The sequence below is a fragment of the Neltuma alba genome, unplaced genomic scaffold, assembly GCF_004799145.2.
Source record: "Neltuma alba isolate B1F8T4 unplaced genomic scaffold, ASM479914v2 tig00011113_pilon, whole genome shotgun sequence".
NCBI lineage: Eukaryota > Viridiplantae > Streptophyta > Magnoliopsida > Fabales > Fabaceae > Neltuma > Neltuma alba.
Window position 1 is genome coordinate 211,815 of NW_021635851.1, and position 18,133 is coordinate 229,947.

The window sequence follows — 18,133 nt, forward strand, 5'->3', positions numbered from 1 at the left end:
CAGGTGAACTTTCTTCAAACATCTTTATGATATGATCTCATGATTCAAATCGAACCCAGCACCCAATAAAATATATATACTCAATCACAGAATGCAAACAGGGAATCCTATTTCTTTTCATGGCCCCATACTTGCTGGCCAGAGCTGGACCCCACTTAGGGGCACATGTACCTAACTAGTATTACTACTTTAATGCTTTTTTTATTGCAAACCTAACCAACATATATATATAATATGTAGTATGTATGTGGGATAATTGCAATACTTTAAAGTGTCTATGGGGAAAGAAGGTGCACTACTTAAAAGCCCACCGTTTCCTCACTCTTGAAAGTAGATTTGCTCAAGCAAATTTTACCAATCTATCTCACACACAAAACTGAAACTTATGGAGTAATAACTAGGGAAATTAATTAAGGTGGAGCTGTAATAATAAGCTTAGGTTTCTTCTGAATTCTTCAACCGTCTCAATTCTGATAATCTGTGGTTCAATGAAACTGGTGGTGGTCAGGCCAGGGCCAGAAATTCTGGTGCTCGTCGACGCCGCCATGAAACATGTTGGACAAGCTTTCATCTTGAAGTTCTGATCTGGATGAGCATTGGAGGAGCTGGGTTATGCTGGTTGGCTTAAGGGCATTAGAGGGAAGAAGGCTTTTACCATTCTGTACTGAAGTTAGAGTACTGTTTAGAAATTGTGATCTTGAGAGATCCAAGTTAATATCCGAGCTATTCTCAGTACTCCCGTTGCTCCAACAAGCCTCTGGTTCTTTCTTAAAATTGATAGTTCCGCCCTCACAGCAATCTCTCCCCCTTAAAGCTTGTATCTGCAATTCACATCATCCATATAAAGTAAAAACCAACACGTATGCATATGCGTCCGATATCCAACCTGATGTGTCTTCCAAGTGGCTATTTAAAATTCAATGAGATTGAATGCAACCCCATGTCTGTTCATGGCAACTAGAATATCTATATTTCAGAAAACAGAGAAGAAAATGAAAAACTTCACAATTGGCTAGTATTTAAATGTACTTCGATTCTGAGTTCTGATGTTCTGACACTGTGCTTCTGACTCTTGACAAGAACGATCAACTAACCAAGCAGAAAGCTGGTGAGGGAATCGATGACTTTTTTAAAGTCATTAATACACAGAATCAATCCATGGATTGAATCAATAAAATAGAGACTTTTCATGTCTATATATATAAAGAGAGAGCACCGAAACTCAAACACGAGAAAATCCGTTGCTCAACCAGAGAGTTAAGGTGATTGAATTTCAGAAGGTGAGTGAAGAAGTTAAAAGGTAGCGAAATAGAAACTAGAAAATAACTATAAAGCAGCAGCAGTCCCCCTAAATCCGAGCATATACTGAATACGTAGGGGTTGATAAGACTAGAGCCAGAATCAAAATATGTAGCTGTTCAATAAACGGGAAAAAAACAGCGACCCTAGACGTAGATGGATGCTAATTAAGTTCAAGTTTTCCCTTTTGCAAAAGTTTCAGGAAATTGATTGAATCACTGATAGCTAGATGTGTACCTCAGCGTGTAATTTGTGGTTATGAGCCTTAAGGGCATCGTTGTCAGCCTTGAGAGCTTCAAACTTCTTCTTGAGAGCTTCATATTCCTTCTCGAGCTGCTTGGTTTTCCATCTGGCCCTCCTATTCTGGAACCAAATAGCGATCTGCCTCGGCTGAAGGCCCAGAGCCTTGGCCAGCTGCATTTTGCGTTCAGGCTCCAGCTTGTTCCCTAACTCGAAACTCTTTTCCAGTGCCTTCACTTGTTCCATGTTCAGTCTCTTCTTCTTCTCCCCCATCAGCTGAGATCCATCATCGGACAGCTCTTCATCCTCATGCTTGTTCTCGATCCCTGAAAATGACACGGATCTCTTCAACACCAAAGGTACTGCACCGCCTGTGTACGATTAGCAATTATATATACACATTATGAATAAATAAAGAAAAGTACACGAGAGAAAAGAGAATATATATGTGTATGACCTTCGAAGAACTTGGGTGTGAAGGAGTTATAGGCGTTGATGGAGGTGGAAGGGAGTTGATCATGATCTTCGTGGGTCTGAAACAGGAAAGTGTGAGGAGGGAAGGCCATGGGAAAAGCAGATGAGGGCAGTATCATTAATTCATGCAAGTGGAAGCGATGGAGAGAACCGATCGAAACAGGGCTTTTTGGTGCGTTATGGAGGGGTCTCTAGCTATATACCAAAGGAAGGGGGTGACGACGTTCACAGGGCTTGGCTCTCACTCTCATGGTGACAGGGTTTTCAGACAAGGAGATAATGATGATGGGTACAGACTCTGAAAGACAGCGATTTTTAGGTTGAGAAAGACAGAGAGAGAGAGAAGAAAGAAGAAGAAGAGTGAGAAAACAAAAGGAGAGGCGGATTAGTAAATAGTGGAATTTATCAGGGAGAGAGATAGGAGCTTTCGTGGACCCACTCGTTTATATGGATCCTGTCATTTTCTCTCTCTCTTTCTCCTTCTCTACTACAGTCATTTTCTCTCTCGCTTTGCATTAAAGATAAGTTCAACCTCAATCATTTTTCGAAATTAAGTTCCTGGCAAAACAAAAACAACATAATTATTGTGCGGCGTCAGTTTTGGAATTAATGTGTTCTTTTAAACTTTTTTTGTCAAACTTATTTAATAATTTAATATTATAACTTAAATAAACAAATTTCACCTCGTATATATGCATCAAAATTCACAAGTAATATATATATATACTGCGCAATAACAAAACAAGAAAATATTGATTATTATTTTGGTGTTAATTGAGTATTTTTTTCTCAACCAGCCAGAGCTTGCACCAAACAAATCGTCCGATCTTGTAATCGATTCACAATCAAGAGCAGAAGAAGAAGCAAGACATTGGTTATGTGGGGATGTTGCTTGCGTGCTGAATTAGAATATATATATATATATATATGGCTATTATTGAACTATCGAAGAACATGAGATTTTGAAATATTTTGAGAAGTTATTAGGCACACTTTATGTCCTAAAATTAAACATGAGGGGTCAAGATGCATTAATTCAAAACTGATTAAAGTATATAATATGCTAGTAAGGGCGAAAAAATAATCACCAAGTGGCGCGAGGGATGAACAAGTTATGAACGGAGGAAGGAATTGAAGCCTCTCTTCTTTGAGTTCTTTCCTTTACATAGGCCCAAAAAAAAAAGGGTGAGAGAGAAAAAAACAAAGAATATTGTGGGGGTAGTTTGGTTTCACCATTTTCAATGCAAATCGGATCTATCCATTGAGCGTGGATCCCACCGGATGCTGCCCTTCCACTAGGTTACCCATATCCATACATATACTGCATCTGGTTTTTAATATAAGATTTTATTTGATCTTTATTTTAATTCTAATTATAAAACCTCAATTTACTTTGTCTCTCATATTTATGTATTTTTTTAAAGATTGTCCCTCTAATAATAGTAGTCTAACCAATAATAAACTTGATTAGCAAGGATATCTTAGGAAAGACAACACCTATTTATTATAAATAACTAACTTAACTTATTCTCTTAACCTCCTCAAATTAGTTAGTTAGTTCTTATAATTAGAAACGGAAGTAGTACTATGCAAATACACCTCTCTTTCTCATTATTTTGTAATCTCCAGCACAATATATCACCATTCATTTTTTTTAATATTTTAATTATATTATATTTTTAAAATATCTTGAAAGATATTTAAAGTCATAAAAAATTAAGAATTAGATATATATTATTTATAAGTATAGGATGATATAACTCTTTAAAGATTGTATTTTTTTAATATATTAATCGATATTTGTATTATTTAAAAACTCTTGGGACAGGAGTTGCCACCTTCGATCACCTTCCTAATCCTCTTTCTGTGCTGAATATATAAATATGAATATAAATGAAATGTTGTTATTGGAAGTTCTCTGAATCTTCTCCACATGCCCCCCTTCTCCCCATGTGCTTTTGCTTCCCTCACATCTCCCTCCTTTCTCTCCCTTATAAACCTTTGCCTCCAATAATAATTTTCTTCTCCATTTACACTCACAATCCACAAACATAGTTCTATTAATTACAAACTACTCCTCTGGTCATAGATACTAATTGTTGAGTTGATTTTGGTTCTAAATATAAAATCTATTTATCAATTTTTTCCAAAATACCTCTATAGATAGATACTCCCTCAATCATAATCAAATAGAAGAGGGAGAGAAGATATTAAGAAAGATGATTATGGTGTTTTAAAAAAAGTCATATTTCTTATAATTAACTAACTTATCTACCTTCGTTAATAAAATCAAATTAGTTAAATAAGTTTTATATTAAAGACCAGAGGAGTAACTATACATCTAATACAACTAAGAAAAAGGAATAAAAACGTGACAAGGAATAAGTACAGAGACACAGATCTCGTTATCAAATTTCCTTTTAAAATCACTTTATCTAAAAATATATGGTTACATAACTTCCAAAAAAAATTAAATAATAAAAAAATCATGATTTAATCCTTATTCTATTTATATCAACATTTTACGATATATTTGTGTTTTAATTTGATATTTTTAATCTCTTTTACTTGCCATTATATATATAGGGGTAATATATGGATAAAATGAAACGAATGCTCGAAGAACAATTATATTGCGGTAGTGCGAATTAAATATAAAAATACGTATGAATTTATGGTGTCGCAATTATGTAATTTGACGTTGTATCAACACACAGCTATCCATCAAGAATATAATACGTGATCAATGATTAATTAGGCTTTATGGTTTGTTATTTTGATTCTTTTGAGGGAAGTGTAATGTCAAAGTGACAACACAACATATATAATTCTCTGATCTCTCGTGCAGGCTAGGCGTATATTGAACTAAAACAAATGTAATTTTTATGAGCGTAGGAGCATCAAAATACCATAAAATATAGGCTTTATATATGGCTACTCCCAAAATTGACGCATCATGTGTGTCTTTATGTCAAATTTTCAGGCTTTTAACTCATATAGCACACATAGCTTATGCCCTTTTATATATAGGGTAGGGTTCTATAAAACTAGAGGCGCCTCCATGGCACCCCCATCATATATGCCACCACCAATCCTTTTCCTAATGAAAATGTATGCCTTCAGCCTTTTGCGCTTGCTTTTACCCTCCACGTCTTAATCTCTAAATGCTCTTCATCAATTAAAGTCCAACCTAGCTACCTGGATACCTCATTTCGGAGAGCCATTTCTTCTGTTTTAACAATTCATTATCTTATTATTTCGTACTATTCTCTCTCTCTCTCTCTCTATATGTATATATATATATGTCACTACATTGTTCTTAGGTTTACATAAAAATAATTCTCTCAACATTTTCTTTTTAATATACAGTAGTACAATAGAAAAAGAGAGGTCTTCTGAGGTACGAATTTGAAGAAGTGGCGTTAAGGGTGGTTAACATTGTTAATTGGTAGCTTGCTGTGATTAATTAAGCTGATTTGAGTGAGGTTTAAAAATATTATTGCGGGGCCAGATCTGTCATCTATAATTGGCGGTTCACTTGCTCGGTTATCTATCAAAACTGTTTTTAGAAGGATAAAAAGTTCTATTTCTTTACAAACGCTGTTTTATAATTTTTATCACCACTTTTTTATTCACAATACTGGATGGATGGATGTTTGTTTGGTAATATGGATAAATTCTTGGATCTTGTTATTAATAAGTTTTAAAAGACTCAATATTCGCAAATATGACTTGTAAATGACGCACTCGGCTTTTAAATATGAACACCATCAAATAAAAAGGGCGAACACCAAAAGAGGGTCGTGATATGTTGTGCATAAAGGGAGACCAGAGAGACGTGGATGTTGAGGGAATGAATATTATTGGACCCTGTTCTGATTTTGACATGACCATTAATACTTATTTTGATGTCTAAACCTAGTTATACAAAACTAGGTAATTGTAAAGATACTGTGTAAATGTTATTGTGTGTGTGTGTGTTACAAACAAGTGAGATTTTCTTTTATAAAAAAAATATAAACTTCAAAAAATAGAAAAAGGAGTGTATGGAAAATATTCTCCATTTATTCTCTTTTCTTTTATAAGCTATAAAAAGATTATTGAAATTTGAAGAAGTCAGACGAATAAGTGAAACTGCCTCGCCTAGACGTACACACATGTTTGGGCCAGGTAGGTGCTGAGGTGGCTCCCCATGGCCCAAAATAGTTATACTGGGCCTCCAGCTCCAACATTTTGTAAATTGGGCTCACACATTATGCCTGTTAAGAAGGCTTGGTTGTAATATGAATTAGAGGCCCAAGATATGAATCTATATTGAGGAAGAAGAGCACGAAAGTGGGAGGCAGTTTGATTACGAAAAATCCAAAGCATGATTAAGAAAGCAATAGTTATAAATATACATGTATATATATATATTACCTCTAATTCTAATTATAAGGTCTTATTTATAGTCTATAAACGAGATCTTATAATTAGAACAGGAGGTTGTATGTATTTTGAAGATTTGTGAGCAACCTAGGGAAGAGAGAGAAATGAGTGCATGAAACGTAGGGAGAAGGGATTCACACACTTTCATTTATAAGAAGATCCCTACAATTATTCTCAAAGTAAGGAATATATATATATAAATATTTTTTACATGATTCGTCTAATAAATTAATATATTCAAATCATTCACCCAAATAAATTTCTCTACTACTTCAAATATTATCATTATTATTATTATTAATATCTATATATATTAACTTGAAAATGGAAACACGGAAATAAATGATTCATTAATTGGAAGAAGAATTGTCCCACCAGAAGAGTTTGAAATCAGAATGCATGAACAAAGTTAAAAGAGAGAAATCATATTAATTGGTTTAAAATAGGTTTGCAATGGAGGGGTGCTTTTGCTGAAATAATGATGAGCCTTTCCGTGACAAAACTTAATAAATCATGTTTATTTGCTGTTTAAAGTTTATGGAATCTCCTTGATGACTCTCCTTTTCCCCATCTTCTTTCTCTGTAATTTGACACTAATGACTATATTATTTGTATCAAGCATCAAAAAGTGGATTAATCCATCCCGTTTTTCTTTTATCATATCATGCCTTGTACTAGCCGGGATGGAAATATCTAAAATTTGTCATCAAAACAAAAATATTTTATGGAGAAAACGACAAGGTGGGTTTTCCTCAGAAAGGATTCATAACAATAAAATAGAAAGGAGAAATGATAAAAGGAAAAAGCGGAGGAAAAAAGACGAAGATTGGTATTATATAGACTATACTCTATAGAGGCATATGGAAGTGTGGGGACTAGAGTGCCTGCCCGATCAGCTGCACTCATAATTGGGGCAGCAAGCAAACTCCTCAAGGACTGCTTGCGAAATCTGGAAAGAGCCTTTGTCCACGTGCCCTCACGTGCTTCTCTCTCCCATGCCCTTTCCACTCACTTGGACCTATAATTGCACCTTCCAAAAACTCTTCACACTTGGCTCTCCCTATTCATTTTCTTCGGTGAGCTTCATTATAAAAGTCTCGTTCTAGTCCCAACTGTGAGCTTAATTACTCGTCTCCCATCCTCCTCCTTGTTCTGCTTCTTTTTTGTCGCAATTAGATTGTCTTAACCTCCACCAACAATCCCCTGCTGCTCAACAATCACCGTACTCCTCATGAATGGGCTGTATCATATCGATCGTCAGTTTCATATATGCTCCACATGCTTCAATTATGCAAGCTAATTGGGTGTGACTGTTTCTGGATTGCGCTGTGCTAATGAATACTCTTTCTGTGGGTTTCGCCGTTTCACTGCGTTTGCGTCATCGTTGCATTTAATAATCCTCCCGATCATTTTAACGGCCAAAGTTGAGATTTTTTTTTTTTCCGTTTTTGGGTGATCATGGGTTGTGCTAGTTCCAAGGAAAAGAGATGCCGCCATTGCAACGCGCCTTATTCCCCTGTTCCGAGAAGCTACTCAATGCACGTACATCACCCACCTCAGAGCAAAGACGACAGCCATCATCTCGTGGGGCTGACCTCTTCTACCTTTGGATCACTCAAGCTCGATTTGAGTCACAAGGCTTTTGATAACAGTCACCAAAATGGCATCGGGTTTTCTAATGGCGGTTTGCTGGAGAAGGAAACCAATATCAAAGAATTCTCAAAGGAGTTAACTGAGGCCAAGACATGGTCTAATAGCATTGATCAGAAAATATCACAGGTTATTCCCAGGACTCCGGTAGAAACACCTCCCGGAGAACCAGAGACCATCAACACATGGGAATTAATGGAAGGCCTTGAAGACATGAGCCCTCTCCGATCACCCAATCACTTCCGAAGCTTCTCTTTTGATGTCCATTCGCATCCGATTCCTGCTCCTGCCCGTGAGCACAAGCCCATGTACATGTGGCTTCAAAGAACAGAGGATGAGCCGAGCCTCAAGTCCAACGTACCAGATTTTGATCCTGAAGCGATTTCCTCCTTCAGGAAGTCATCGCAGCAACTCTCTCCAGATATCCCATTTCACCGTCGCACGCTGGATAGAAAAAACTTATCCTATGATTTCACAGAAGAAACCAAAATCAACGGCGATGTTATTGATTTTGAGCCTCTGTCGTGTGGGAAGGACAGGGTGGTTGTGTATTTCACAAGCCTACGCGGGATAAGAAAGACGTACGAGGATTGTTCCCATGTGAGGGTCATTCTAAAAGGATTGGGTGTTCGAGTGGATGAGCGTGATGTATCCATGCATTCTGGGTTCAAGGAGGAGCTCAAAGAGCTATTAGGCGATAAAATTTATCGGGGAGGATTGCCGAGGGTGTTTGTCGGAAACAATTACATCGGTGGCGTCGAGGAAATTCGGAAATTGCATGAAGATGGGCATCTTGAGAAATTACTTGATCGTTGTGAGAAGATCAATGATGGTGAAGGAGTCTGTGAGGGTTGTGGAGACATAAGGTTTGTGCTTTGTGAAACCTGTTCAGGAAGCTGTAAAATCTATTATGAAGGTGATGAGGAAGAAGAAGACGGTGAAGTGGCTGGCTATGGATTCCAGCGTTGTCCTGACTGTAATGAAAATGGACTAATCCGCTGCCCAATCTGCTTCTAATGATTCCTACCTTTTAATATCCACTGTTATTTAATCCAATATTTGTGCTTAGCCTGCTGGGTTTTCCCCACCTTGTCCTGTGAGTTTTTGTTGTACAGTCATCTCTTGGAATGCTGAATTCTAATCAGTCTCAGACGAAACAGAGGCTTGTATACTATTCACTTTCTTGCAAAACTATAATATTAACATCACACTCCTGCAATTCACAATCAATCTTTTCTTCCTTCTCCCTTCTCATTGATGATTAAAGCCATACATGCATGGTGCACTTGAATGCCCTTTTCCTTAGCCTTTGAGTTGAACCTACTCTGTGCTAGCAATTACAGAGTACACTCCAGGCGGTGGTGGGGTTTCTGAACTCAATGCGCCACTATGTTTGTCCGTCTTTTCGCTACAAAGCGATGGCCTCTACTCATTAAAGATAAAAGTCACTCGCACACCTTTCACCCCCTCCCCCACCCCTATTAATATAATATTGGATGACCGTCAGTAGGGGGAAGTTGAATCGATTATTGTAAACTTTATGAAAAACAATTTTCAAAGGACTCCTTTTGCAGAAAAAAGTGTCTGCGTGCCTAGTTATTTTATTGACTCAGTTCATCATTTTCGTCCCAGAGGCAGTATTTTAAGTGTTTAACAAGTTTCACAAGGAAGCGACTATGGTTCTTTAGTATACCCATGAAGGATAATTCTCTGTATGTTTCATTTCATCGTTCTCCGCAACCATTTACGTCTAGGCCAACAGAAAATTGAGTCCATGAATATGAAATTTGTGATGATATAACCAAGGAACCCAGCCATCACAAGCGGGTGTTTCTGGACTGAAACAATAAAAATCATCACTTTTTGACCAGAGGCTGAGAAACACTTTTAAATCTATTATGGTTAACTAACTAAATTATGTGGAATAATTGACCAAATAATGGATTTGAATTGCATGTGGTGCCATTTGCAAAAGGACGTACTCACTAAGCAACACCAAAATGATACAAAGATAAAGAGTTCCAAACAAGCTATAGCCAACTTAGATCTTACCAACTTGTGCCCCCTTTTCATCATGTTAACATATGGGGCCTGCGAAGACAGATAAATTATATCACTATGCTACGTGAATTCTTGCAATCTAATCAAAATCACAATTGGTTTGCAAGTGTTTCATAGATTAGATAATTACAGGGGCCTCTTTGAAGGGATATTTGAACAGCCGTAGGTGGGTATATCATGGCCCGTTATTAATATCACTGATCAAAGATCAGATAATATATTTATATTTATATTTTGCTGAGTTAGATCATGTTCAATGTTACATCTTTCTAAGATTTGAGATTATATGAGAGAGGTGCTTGTATTTTGTCGTTGCCCTAATCAAGGCTAATGAAATTATGAAACGGTAAAGAGTAACTTTCTCGGACACCAGACTTTGGCCGGCAGCGGCAAAGCCAAAACAGAGGAATAGGTTTGATTGGATCAGATGCCTTTAATAAAACAGAGGGCAAATTAATTAAGATTGGCATAATAATATCAATTAGTTCTGATAGTGATGATCCCTTCAAAATGAGGTGACAAAATCAAAGTCCAGTGAGCTTGGTTGTAGCAAAAACCAAGCCTATTATATTATTGCTATGCTCCGTAGAGAACTCCTCTGGTATTTTCTATAAAAGATGTTCAACAATTTTCACACAAAAATAGTTAAAATTAGTTATTCTTATCAAAATATCTCTACAGTTTTACTTTTAAAAAAAAAAAAATATTGTTCTTCCTTGATAAAAGTAATTAAATTTTGAAACTGATTTAATGCGATTTAAAAATGTTTCTGGATTTTGAATAGAAAACATAGCAAATAAAGACCCCTTAATATGTGAAATTATGATTTGGGATCGTCAATCTGAAAAATAGCAAATAAAGACCTGATCTCATATTACAAATATGAAATCTTGGTGAAATGTCTGAAATGTTCCTCAGCCAAGTTATCATTTGGTCTATTAAAGTTGTTATTAGCTAAAGTGAATTTGTCATTTCCCATAGTCAACTTATTAATTGGCATACCTTCAGCCAAGTTGTGATTTGATTTACTAAAATTATCATTTGTTAAAGTGAACTTGTTATTTTTCATAATCAACTTGTCACTTGATCGAGAGATATTTTAAACATTTTACCAAGATTTTATATTTGTAATATAAAATTAGGTCTTTATTTACTATTCTTCAAATTAAGAATCTCAAATCATAATTTCACCTATTACGAGTCTTTATTTGCGGTTCTCTCTCTTGAATAACTTATAAATGTAAATGAACAGGGAGTATAAAAGTACAAAACACATGGCAAAGTTATTGGGTGGGGCCCGCGGGGGGTTAACGCCGTCAAGACATTTGGGAAGACGCCTCGGTTTCTGCTTTCCAAACGCTGTTTATTGTTTATTGTTTCCTCGTCAAGCTATTTGTTTTTAGTTGGCCCAAGGGTCACTGCTCTCTTCCGCGGCTTTCTGGTGGAAGTTCTTGGAATTGGAACACTGGACCGTTGCGGATTCAAGATGCAGTGGGGAAAATGACACAAGAAGGGTCACAGGAAATTATCATGAGGTATTCTTAGATGCCCCTCTTTTTATTAACCAATAAATAAATATTTGTTATGCCACATTCACCCCATACCTAGAAAAAGAATAAGGCGTTTTGGGCTACGATCCTGCTTCATCTTAATTTTTTTTTAATTAGCGAAGGCTGCATTCAAGAAGTCAGAACAATATTTTTTGAAAATTTCTTTTCTGTAGCGACATCGGTAGGGAAAAAAAAAAGAAATAAGAAATAAGAGGAAGAGGGAATTATAGCAAGCGAAGAAGACGAAGGAAACCGTTTCTGATAGGATTGAATAATGGGCGGGGTGCGCTAACCCGAAGGTTAGCCCATAGCTCGCCCATCTATTCATAAATGGGCATGGGCTAACCCATAACCTGGTAGTAGCCTATTTAGCTCGTATTAAATGGGTTATGGGGTAACCCATTTATTTTTTTTATAAATTTTTTTCAGTATAGTTATTTTGTATATGTAACCTTATGAAGCTATCAATAAATTTTGTATGCTAAATAGCAAATCAAATATAAAATAACATCAACCATATTCAATCACACAACTTCACTTAGATTCATAAACAATCAAAGTCTGATAAAATCATAAAAGTAGTCCCTAATCATAAAGTCTCATAAACTTTGAAAGTGCCAACTTTTACCTAAAGGATAAAATAAAAGCTTAAACAAGCATGAAGATTTGATAAAAGATGAATGAGAAACAATATCATCAATTAAATTAAGAATAAAAATATTTTAAAAAAATTAAAACTTAAACAGGCGGGTATGGGCAGTCCAATACCTTGCTCATAACCCAACCCGTTTAATGGGCTATCCCGCCCATTTAAGCCCGCCCGTTTATAATATCTTATTTGGGCTAATTGGGGGACTTAAATGGGCAAAAATTTTATAGGTCATGGGCGGACTAGCGGGTAATAGGGTTTGTTGCTCACCCCTAGTTTCTGAAGTTGATGAGACTGAAATGAAGAAGGCCAGTTTCTGGATCTCCTTTTTCTTTTTAAAAATGCAGGTGTTTCAGGCCAACCCTAATCTAAACAAATTACGCCTGAATTTAAGAAAAATGCATGTTTTCTTAATATCAATCTCAAAAATTTTCTTCGAATTTATTCATGTCGTCGGGCCTTTTTTTTTTTTTTTTTTGTGGGAGGGGGGTGGGTGTTATCCCCATATTATTTGGATGGAATTTAGATTATTTGACCCATGACTACTTGATGAGATTTCCATGTCACGTGACTGAATATTCACTTGGCAGATTAACTTTTAAACTCTTCACACACACATACATATTATCCGGTTTTTAATATAAGAGTTAATTTAATTTTTTATTTGATCTTAAATATAAAATTCTAATTCACTTTGTTTTTTATATCTATTTATTTTTTAAAAATAGTTCTTATAATAATTGCACATATTAAATGTTTCATTAAATAATAGTTTTAACTAATACACATGATTAAGAAGAGTATTCTAGGAAAGATAATGCTAATTTACTAGAAATAACTAATTCAACTAATTTTATTATTCTCTCCAAATTTAGCAATTAGATCTTATATTAAAGATCGGATGTAACATAATTTTTCTAAATTTAAATATTTTATTTTTAAAAGATGGTAAATCCTTGAAGCCACAATGAACCTTGTTTAAAGGCATGTAGAAATTGTTTGATTGGGAAGTAAATCACAAAATAATTTTGAATGTATTGTTATCTTTCCTTTTAATTGCCAGTGATGGCAGACCAGGGGCTGAAACTTTCAGGCTTGCGTCTTCCTGTTATGAGCCCGCCTTCATTTGTTAATGGCGTTATATGGTATTATAATGTCAAAACAGATCCCGTGGTGCGCGTTTCTCCCGTGGCTTTTCTGGACGTGTTCTTCGTGAGCATTCCATGGCGTCTCGGGTTCGAGATCGTGCACACACACGGACATATATATATATATATATGATGATTGATGCCATGCATCCTCCAATGAGGTGCTTTAAAGTACCTCTCTTTTTCAGATCAAAAAAAAAAAGTACCTCTCTTTTGGGCCGGTTTGGGAGCGGACGGCGTATCCTGGAAAATTATTTCCTTGCCCCTCTTCGTTTTTTTTCTTTTGTCCCCCGCTTTCTTTTGCTTTGTTCATTTGGCATTTGCCGTCTGATACAAAACCACTTCTACGCATTGCTCAGACGGATATAAACGGGAATCATAGCCTCCCATCTTTTCATTTCCCCTCCTCAATCACACCACCAACGTCAAGCCCCATGAGGTGCTTTAGAGGAACTCTCTTTTTGGGCCACCGATTCAGACAATGAGCCCATAGCCTTATAGGACCTCCCTATCTCTCGGTTGCAACAATGGGCTGTCATACTTTCAAAATGGGCTATAGATTTGGGCTGGGAGACTGAGGCCCATGGGTTTGTGTGGAGGACCACAAAGGTGGGGTCGTTTTCATACGTCTCGGGGAGTTTGCTGTCACAATCTGGTCGGATGGTTTCATGCAAGTTGCCTCCTCAATATCACAATTTTGTGGTCCGCGTTTCAACTACATTAGTATGTAATATCCAACAATTCTTCCCTTTCACATACGCATTAATGACTAGCTCATTATTATTGTAACTGTTACCTGATCTTATATATTCGTTGTGTAAACTGATGCTCATGAACACACCCTTCACAAACCCAGAAACATTGTTGGCCCCCCAACATTTTATGCCATATATATATATATATATATAATTCAAACGGCATCATATAATTTTTTTTTTGGAATAAAGTGATTAAATATCCCAAAAGTATCCAAAAAAAAGAGCACCCACTATTGGGAGGTTTTTTTTTACTCTTATATACCCTGAAAATTTTATTTCATAATTTATCTATTCTAAATTATTATCCGCCATTAGGTTTGATCGTTAAAGATAATGCTCAAACTACATAATTTAATCATCAAACTTAACAGTAGATAGAGGGTATTTTTGCTTTAAAAATAAACTTTCAGGATATATGAGAACTAACAAAAACTTTCAAGTAATAATGAGTACTCCTTCACGAATATTATGAGATATTTAAGTAAATTATTCCTATTTTTTCTGTCGTCCAGATCACTTAACTGTTGACTGGCAAGTCAATTTGTCCAATTCTCTTGGAAAGATACAAAGGGTGAAAACAAGAAAGGCGGGGGAAAGCGTGTCTGTCGAATTCTTGTCGATCAGATTTTAAATTTACCCTCTCAATCCTTTCGCTCTCTCATCAACTCAGTTCCCCATTCTTGTCGTCCAGATTATTTATAATTTTGAAATAAAATAGTGCACTCGTTATAATTAGCCGTCAATCTCAAAAGGTTTAGAACATTAATGCCTGATGTTTTCTGGGGAACCATTTAACGTTTTGATCAAATCACAATATTCTTGTCAACACTTTTCCGCTTAAGCTTCTCCATTAGCATTGTAGAAACTTGAGCCCAACTTTGCCGGACAAATCTCAAAAAGTAATTAATAAACCCGTCTATAAAATACTACTATATATATATATCGATTTATCCATGCCAACCAATCAATAATTTATATACATAAGCCCCAAAAAAACTCTCGATAATTTATCATCAGTTACACATGCACCTCTCTTGCAATTCTGACATATTCAAGCCTCCATTCTCTAAGCAAAGCAGATCACTGGAAAGCTTCATAAAAGGAAACTACTTTTGGGCCATACATATACTATATGTCCACAGAGATACGACAGGCACAGATCAGTCATGGATAGAGCTAATACAAAGTGCCTTAACTTGATTTATTATAAAAACAAAGTACTCCAGGTGCCATACTATAGAGGCACCCCCACCCCTCCACACTGAACTCAAAAGTATCTCCACCTAGAAAGGGGAGTACGTACTCACTTATATATATATATATATATGTATATATATATGATCTGAATTGAATAAGGAAACATTACATGTCGTTTAAGGATTAATGAGGCTCCTAATGATGGCAGCCTCGGCACTGTCAGCATCGATTGTGGCCAACAACTGAGAGAGTCGCTGGCTCAAGTCGTCCACTTCTCTGTTTAAGCTTCTGATGTAGTTGCAGGTCTCTTGTAGGACCTTTGATGCAGATGCCTGCACCGCAAATTAATTCATTAATTAAACTCACTCATCATATGCATGCCTATATCTGCGTGTGTTTATGTGTTGTGGCCTTTTCATTTGGGGCGTCTGACCCAACTGAAGCAATACATATTCTCAGCAGAGTTACAAACAAAAAATGAGATATATATATACTATTTCCAGTCCTAATTATAAAATCTTATTTATAGTCTATAAACGAAGTCTTATAATTATAACGGAAGGTAGTATATATGTACTGCACGCGTTGTGCTAGTGCTAGGACGACAAAGGAAGTTTCATTTCACGAAAGACACTTGGTCAAGACCTGGGGTAATATGGTACAGACAGCTTTTCTGAGGTCCTTTTCTTCCCGGGTTTTGCGTTGATTTCATGTATGTGTACACCATCCTTTTCTATGCACGTGTAGTCGTTTACTACATAGAAAATTTAATTTACCAAACTATTGAAAACTTATTTATAAAAAGATTAACAATGATAATATACAAAATATGTATATTATTTGGGACAGATAGATGATGTGCGTTAAATTTCCAAGTGGGAAATGAAACTTCCCGTAACTAAACAGACAGACAGCGATGCCATTATTTAATGTGAACCCGCCTTTGACGTGTATTGAGATCTCTGCATATATTTTGCGGTTGAATGGAAGGTACGCCCTTAGAATATATAAACAAATGGGTCAATTTTGAGCCATCCCTTGGCACATTTAATTTATAGTTTAAAATATGTACTCATACATACGGGCCTTCCCAGCATATTCGCCCTTGACACATTTAACTTATACTTTAAAATATTACTCATACACACAGGCCTTCCCAGTATATTCGCATTATACTAGCTCGTTTCTGCGGCAGTACGCAGTAACACAGTATAACAGCATTTGATGCTCTCTATTATCCTTGTTTTTATGCTACTATTGTGTGCTTGAAGTAGCTAGCTATAAGGAATATATACTTATATAATGTGTCAACGAGCGAGAGAGCAAGGAAGTACCTTGTTAGAGCGGCGAGTATCGCGAATCTCAGGAACAAGTTGACGCAACTGGGAAACAAGTTGGATGATTTGGTCATCGGAGATTGTTGAAGACCCTGATGAAGATTGTTGCCTGGACCTTCTGCTAGACATTTCACTAAAGATAAGAACACGATTGCCTTCTCTGTGTGTGTGTGCAAGTTGAAGCCTCGGAGGCTGAGTCAGGCTAAGGCGAGAGGGATCGGGAGTATAGCGCAAGATATATAGTAAGCAAGAGAGCTAGAGGAGGTTGGAACAAGGCAGAAAATGATGAAGAAAAGTGGAGAAGGGGGGGAAAAGAGGAGAGAAATCAGAGGGCCAGAAAAGAAGGGAAAGGGAGGGGATGAGAGAGTCAGGAGGCGCAGTACAATCAGAGAGACAGCGTTGTTGGATGTGAGGAAAACAACTGCAGAAGAGAGGGCAGAGAAAAGGACTAGGAGTGAGGGATGGCCATAGGTTTCTTCTTCTCTGTGTCTGTGTGAGTGTTCCCATATTGGGGTTTTATTTCAAGTGGCCTTCTTGGAACGTGCTTGTTTTTTACCTAACAATGTGGGCCTCCCTCGACATGTCCCTATGCCGCTACACCATGTGATCATATTTTCAACATAAATATATATATACCAAACCATCCTCCATTTCACACTGCTGTGCCTATATGTATGTATATATGCATGGTGTATATATATGTGCTCGGTTTCCTTCTCCTAATCACTCGATCACATTATTTCACGTCACGGACCTAAAGCTGCTTTATAATCAATAATTTAGCTTCAGCATGTTCATGGCTAGCTCCTAGCTATCTGTATGAAACTACATCACTTGAGAGCAATTAATTACATGGCAAACAGTATTAGTCGATCCCCTCACAAGATGGATAGAAAGGTGGTCTCACATTGACTTTGATGCCCTCTTTCTAAATATAATATCTCCTGCATAATCATTATATTCACCATATTAAGTAAATATTTAAGTCACTTGGAACGCGATTAGCTGAGAAGTCTTGCATGTATGGTGTTAGGGAGGAAGTAAATTAAGCGTTACTCCATGTTCGTGCAACCTTTTCTGGCATAGACATTAAAATTTTATGTGCTGCCAGTTTCGCCCAGCTTTCTTCTTGTTGCAGTGGCGTGAGAGAGGCGTAAGGGGCTGGGGTCACATGCTGCTTCCCTGGTTCACAAGGCAAGCCACGTGGCATGTCTCGACCCTCAGTACGAATTTATAATGCACTAGGAGGAAGAAAGCATGGGTGGAAATTGCATGGTTTTCCAAAACATGATCACGTGCAGGGTTCAGCTGATATGTGAGCTAGCGGGGACCTCTTTCATAT

The 18,133-nt window shown here is 36.7% G+C and overlaps 3 protein-coding genes across 5 annotated transcripts; 1 reads left to right on the top strand and 2 right to left on the bottom strand.

Moving 5' to 3' along the window:
• Positions 1–388: 388 nt before the first annotated feature.
• Positions 389–2,367, bottom strand: LOC114761283 (homeobox-leucine zipper protein ATHB-20-like). Of its 3 annotated transcripts, none has more exons than XM_028950620.1 (3): positions 1,997–2,367; positions 1,537–1,865; positions 389–821 (listed from the first exon to the last, which is right to left on the bottom strand). In XM_028950620.1, the coding sequence occupies exons 1-3, from the start codon at positions 2,130–2,132 to the stop codon at positions 486–488; spliced, it is 801 nt and encodes a 266-aa protein (XP_028806453.1). In that variant the 5' UTR covers positions 2,133–2,367; the 3' UTR covers positions 389–485. The 3 variants fall into 3 exon arrangements, with proteins under 3 accessions (XP_028806453.1, XP_028806452.1, XP_028806451.1); XM_028950619.1 differs by having other exon boundaries at positions 1,537–1,901; XM_028950618.1 differs by having other exon boundaries at positions 1,537–1,910.
• Positions 2,368–7,323: 4,956 nt separating this feature from the next.
• LOC114761282 (uncharacterized protein At3g28850-like) lies at positions 7,324–9,288 on the top strand. Its single transcript, XM_028950617.1, has one exon. The coding sequence runs from the start codon at positions 7,900–7,902 to the stop codon at positions 9,106–9,108; it is 1,209 nt and encodes a 402-aa protein (XP_028806450.1). The 5' UTR covers positions 7,324–7,899; the 3' UTR covers positions 9,109–9,288.
• A 5,967-nt stretch (positions 9,289–15,255) lies between these two features.
• On the bottom strand, positions 15,256–17,231 carry LOC114761286 (transcription factor PRE1-like). The gene is made up of 2 exons (XM_028950622.1): positions 16,789–17,231; positions 15,256–15,786 (listed from the first exon to the last, which is right to left on the bottom strand). Exons 1-2 carry the CDS (start codon positions 16,918–16,920, stop codon positions 15,631–15,633), a joined length of 288 nt encoding a protein of 95 aa, XP_028806455.1. The 5' UTR covers positions 16,921–17,231; the 3' UTR covers positions 15,256–15,630.
• Positions 17,232–18,133: the final 902 nt, after the last annotated feature.

Coding starts and splice junctions, on each gene's coding strand:
- LOC114761283 (XM_028950618.1), bottom strand. CDS start 2,132: ATGATACTGCCCTCATCTGCTTTTCCCATGGCCTTCCCTCCTCACACT. Junction 1,911..1,996: donor CACACCCAAGTTCTTCGAAG/GTCATACACATA, acceptor AATCGTACACAG/GCGGTGCAGTACCTTTGGTG. Junction 822..1,536: donor ACCACAAATTACACGCTGAG/GTACACATCTAG, acceptor TGTGAATTGCAG/ATACAAGCTTTAAGGGGGAG.
- LOC114761286 (XM_028950622.1), bottom strand. CDS start 16,920: ATGTCTAGCAGAAGGTCCAGGCAACAATCTTCATCAGGGTCTTCAACA. Junction 15,787..16,788: donor ATACTCGCCGCTCTAACAAG/GTACTTCCTTGC, acceptor TTTGCGGTGCAG/GCATCTGCATCAAAGGTCCT.
- LOC114761282 (XM_028950617.1), top strand. CDS start 7,900: ATGGGTTGTGCTAGTTCCAAGGAAAAGAGATGCCGCCATTGCAACGCG.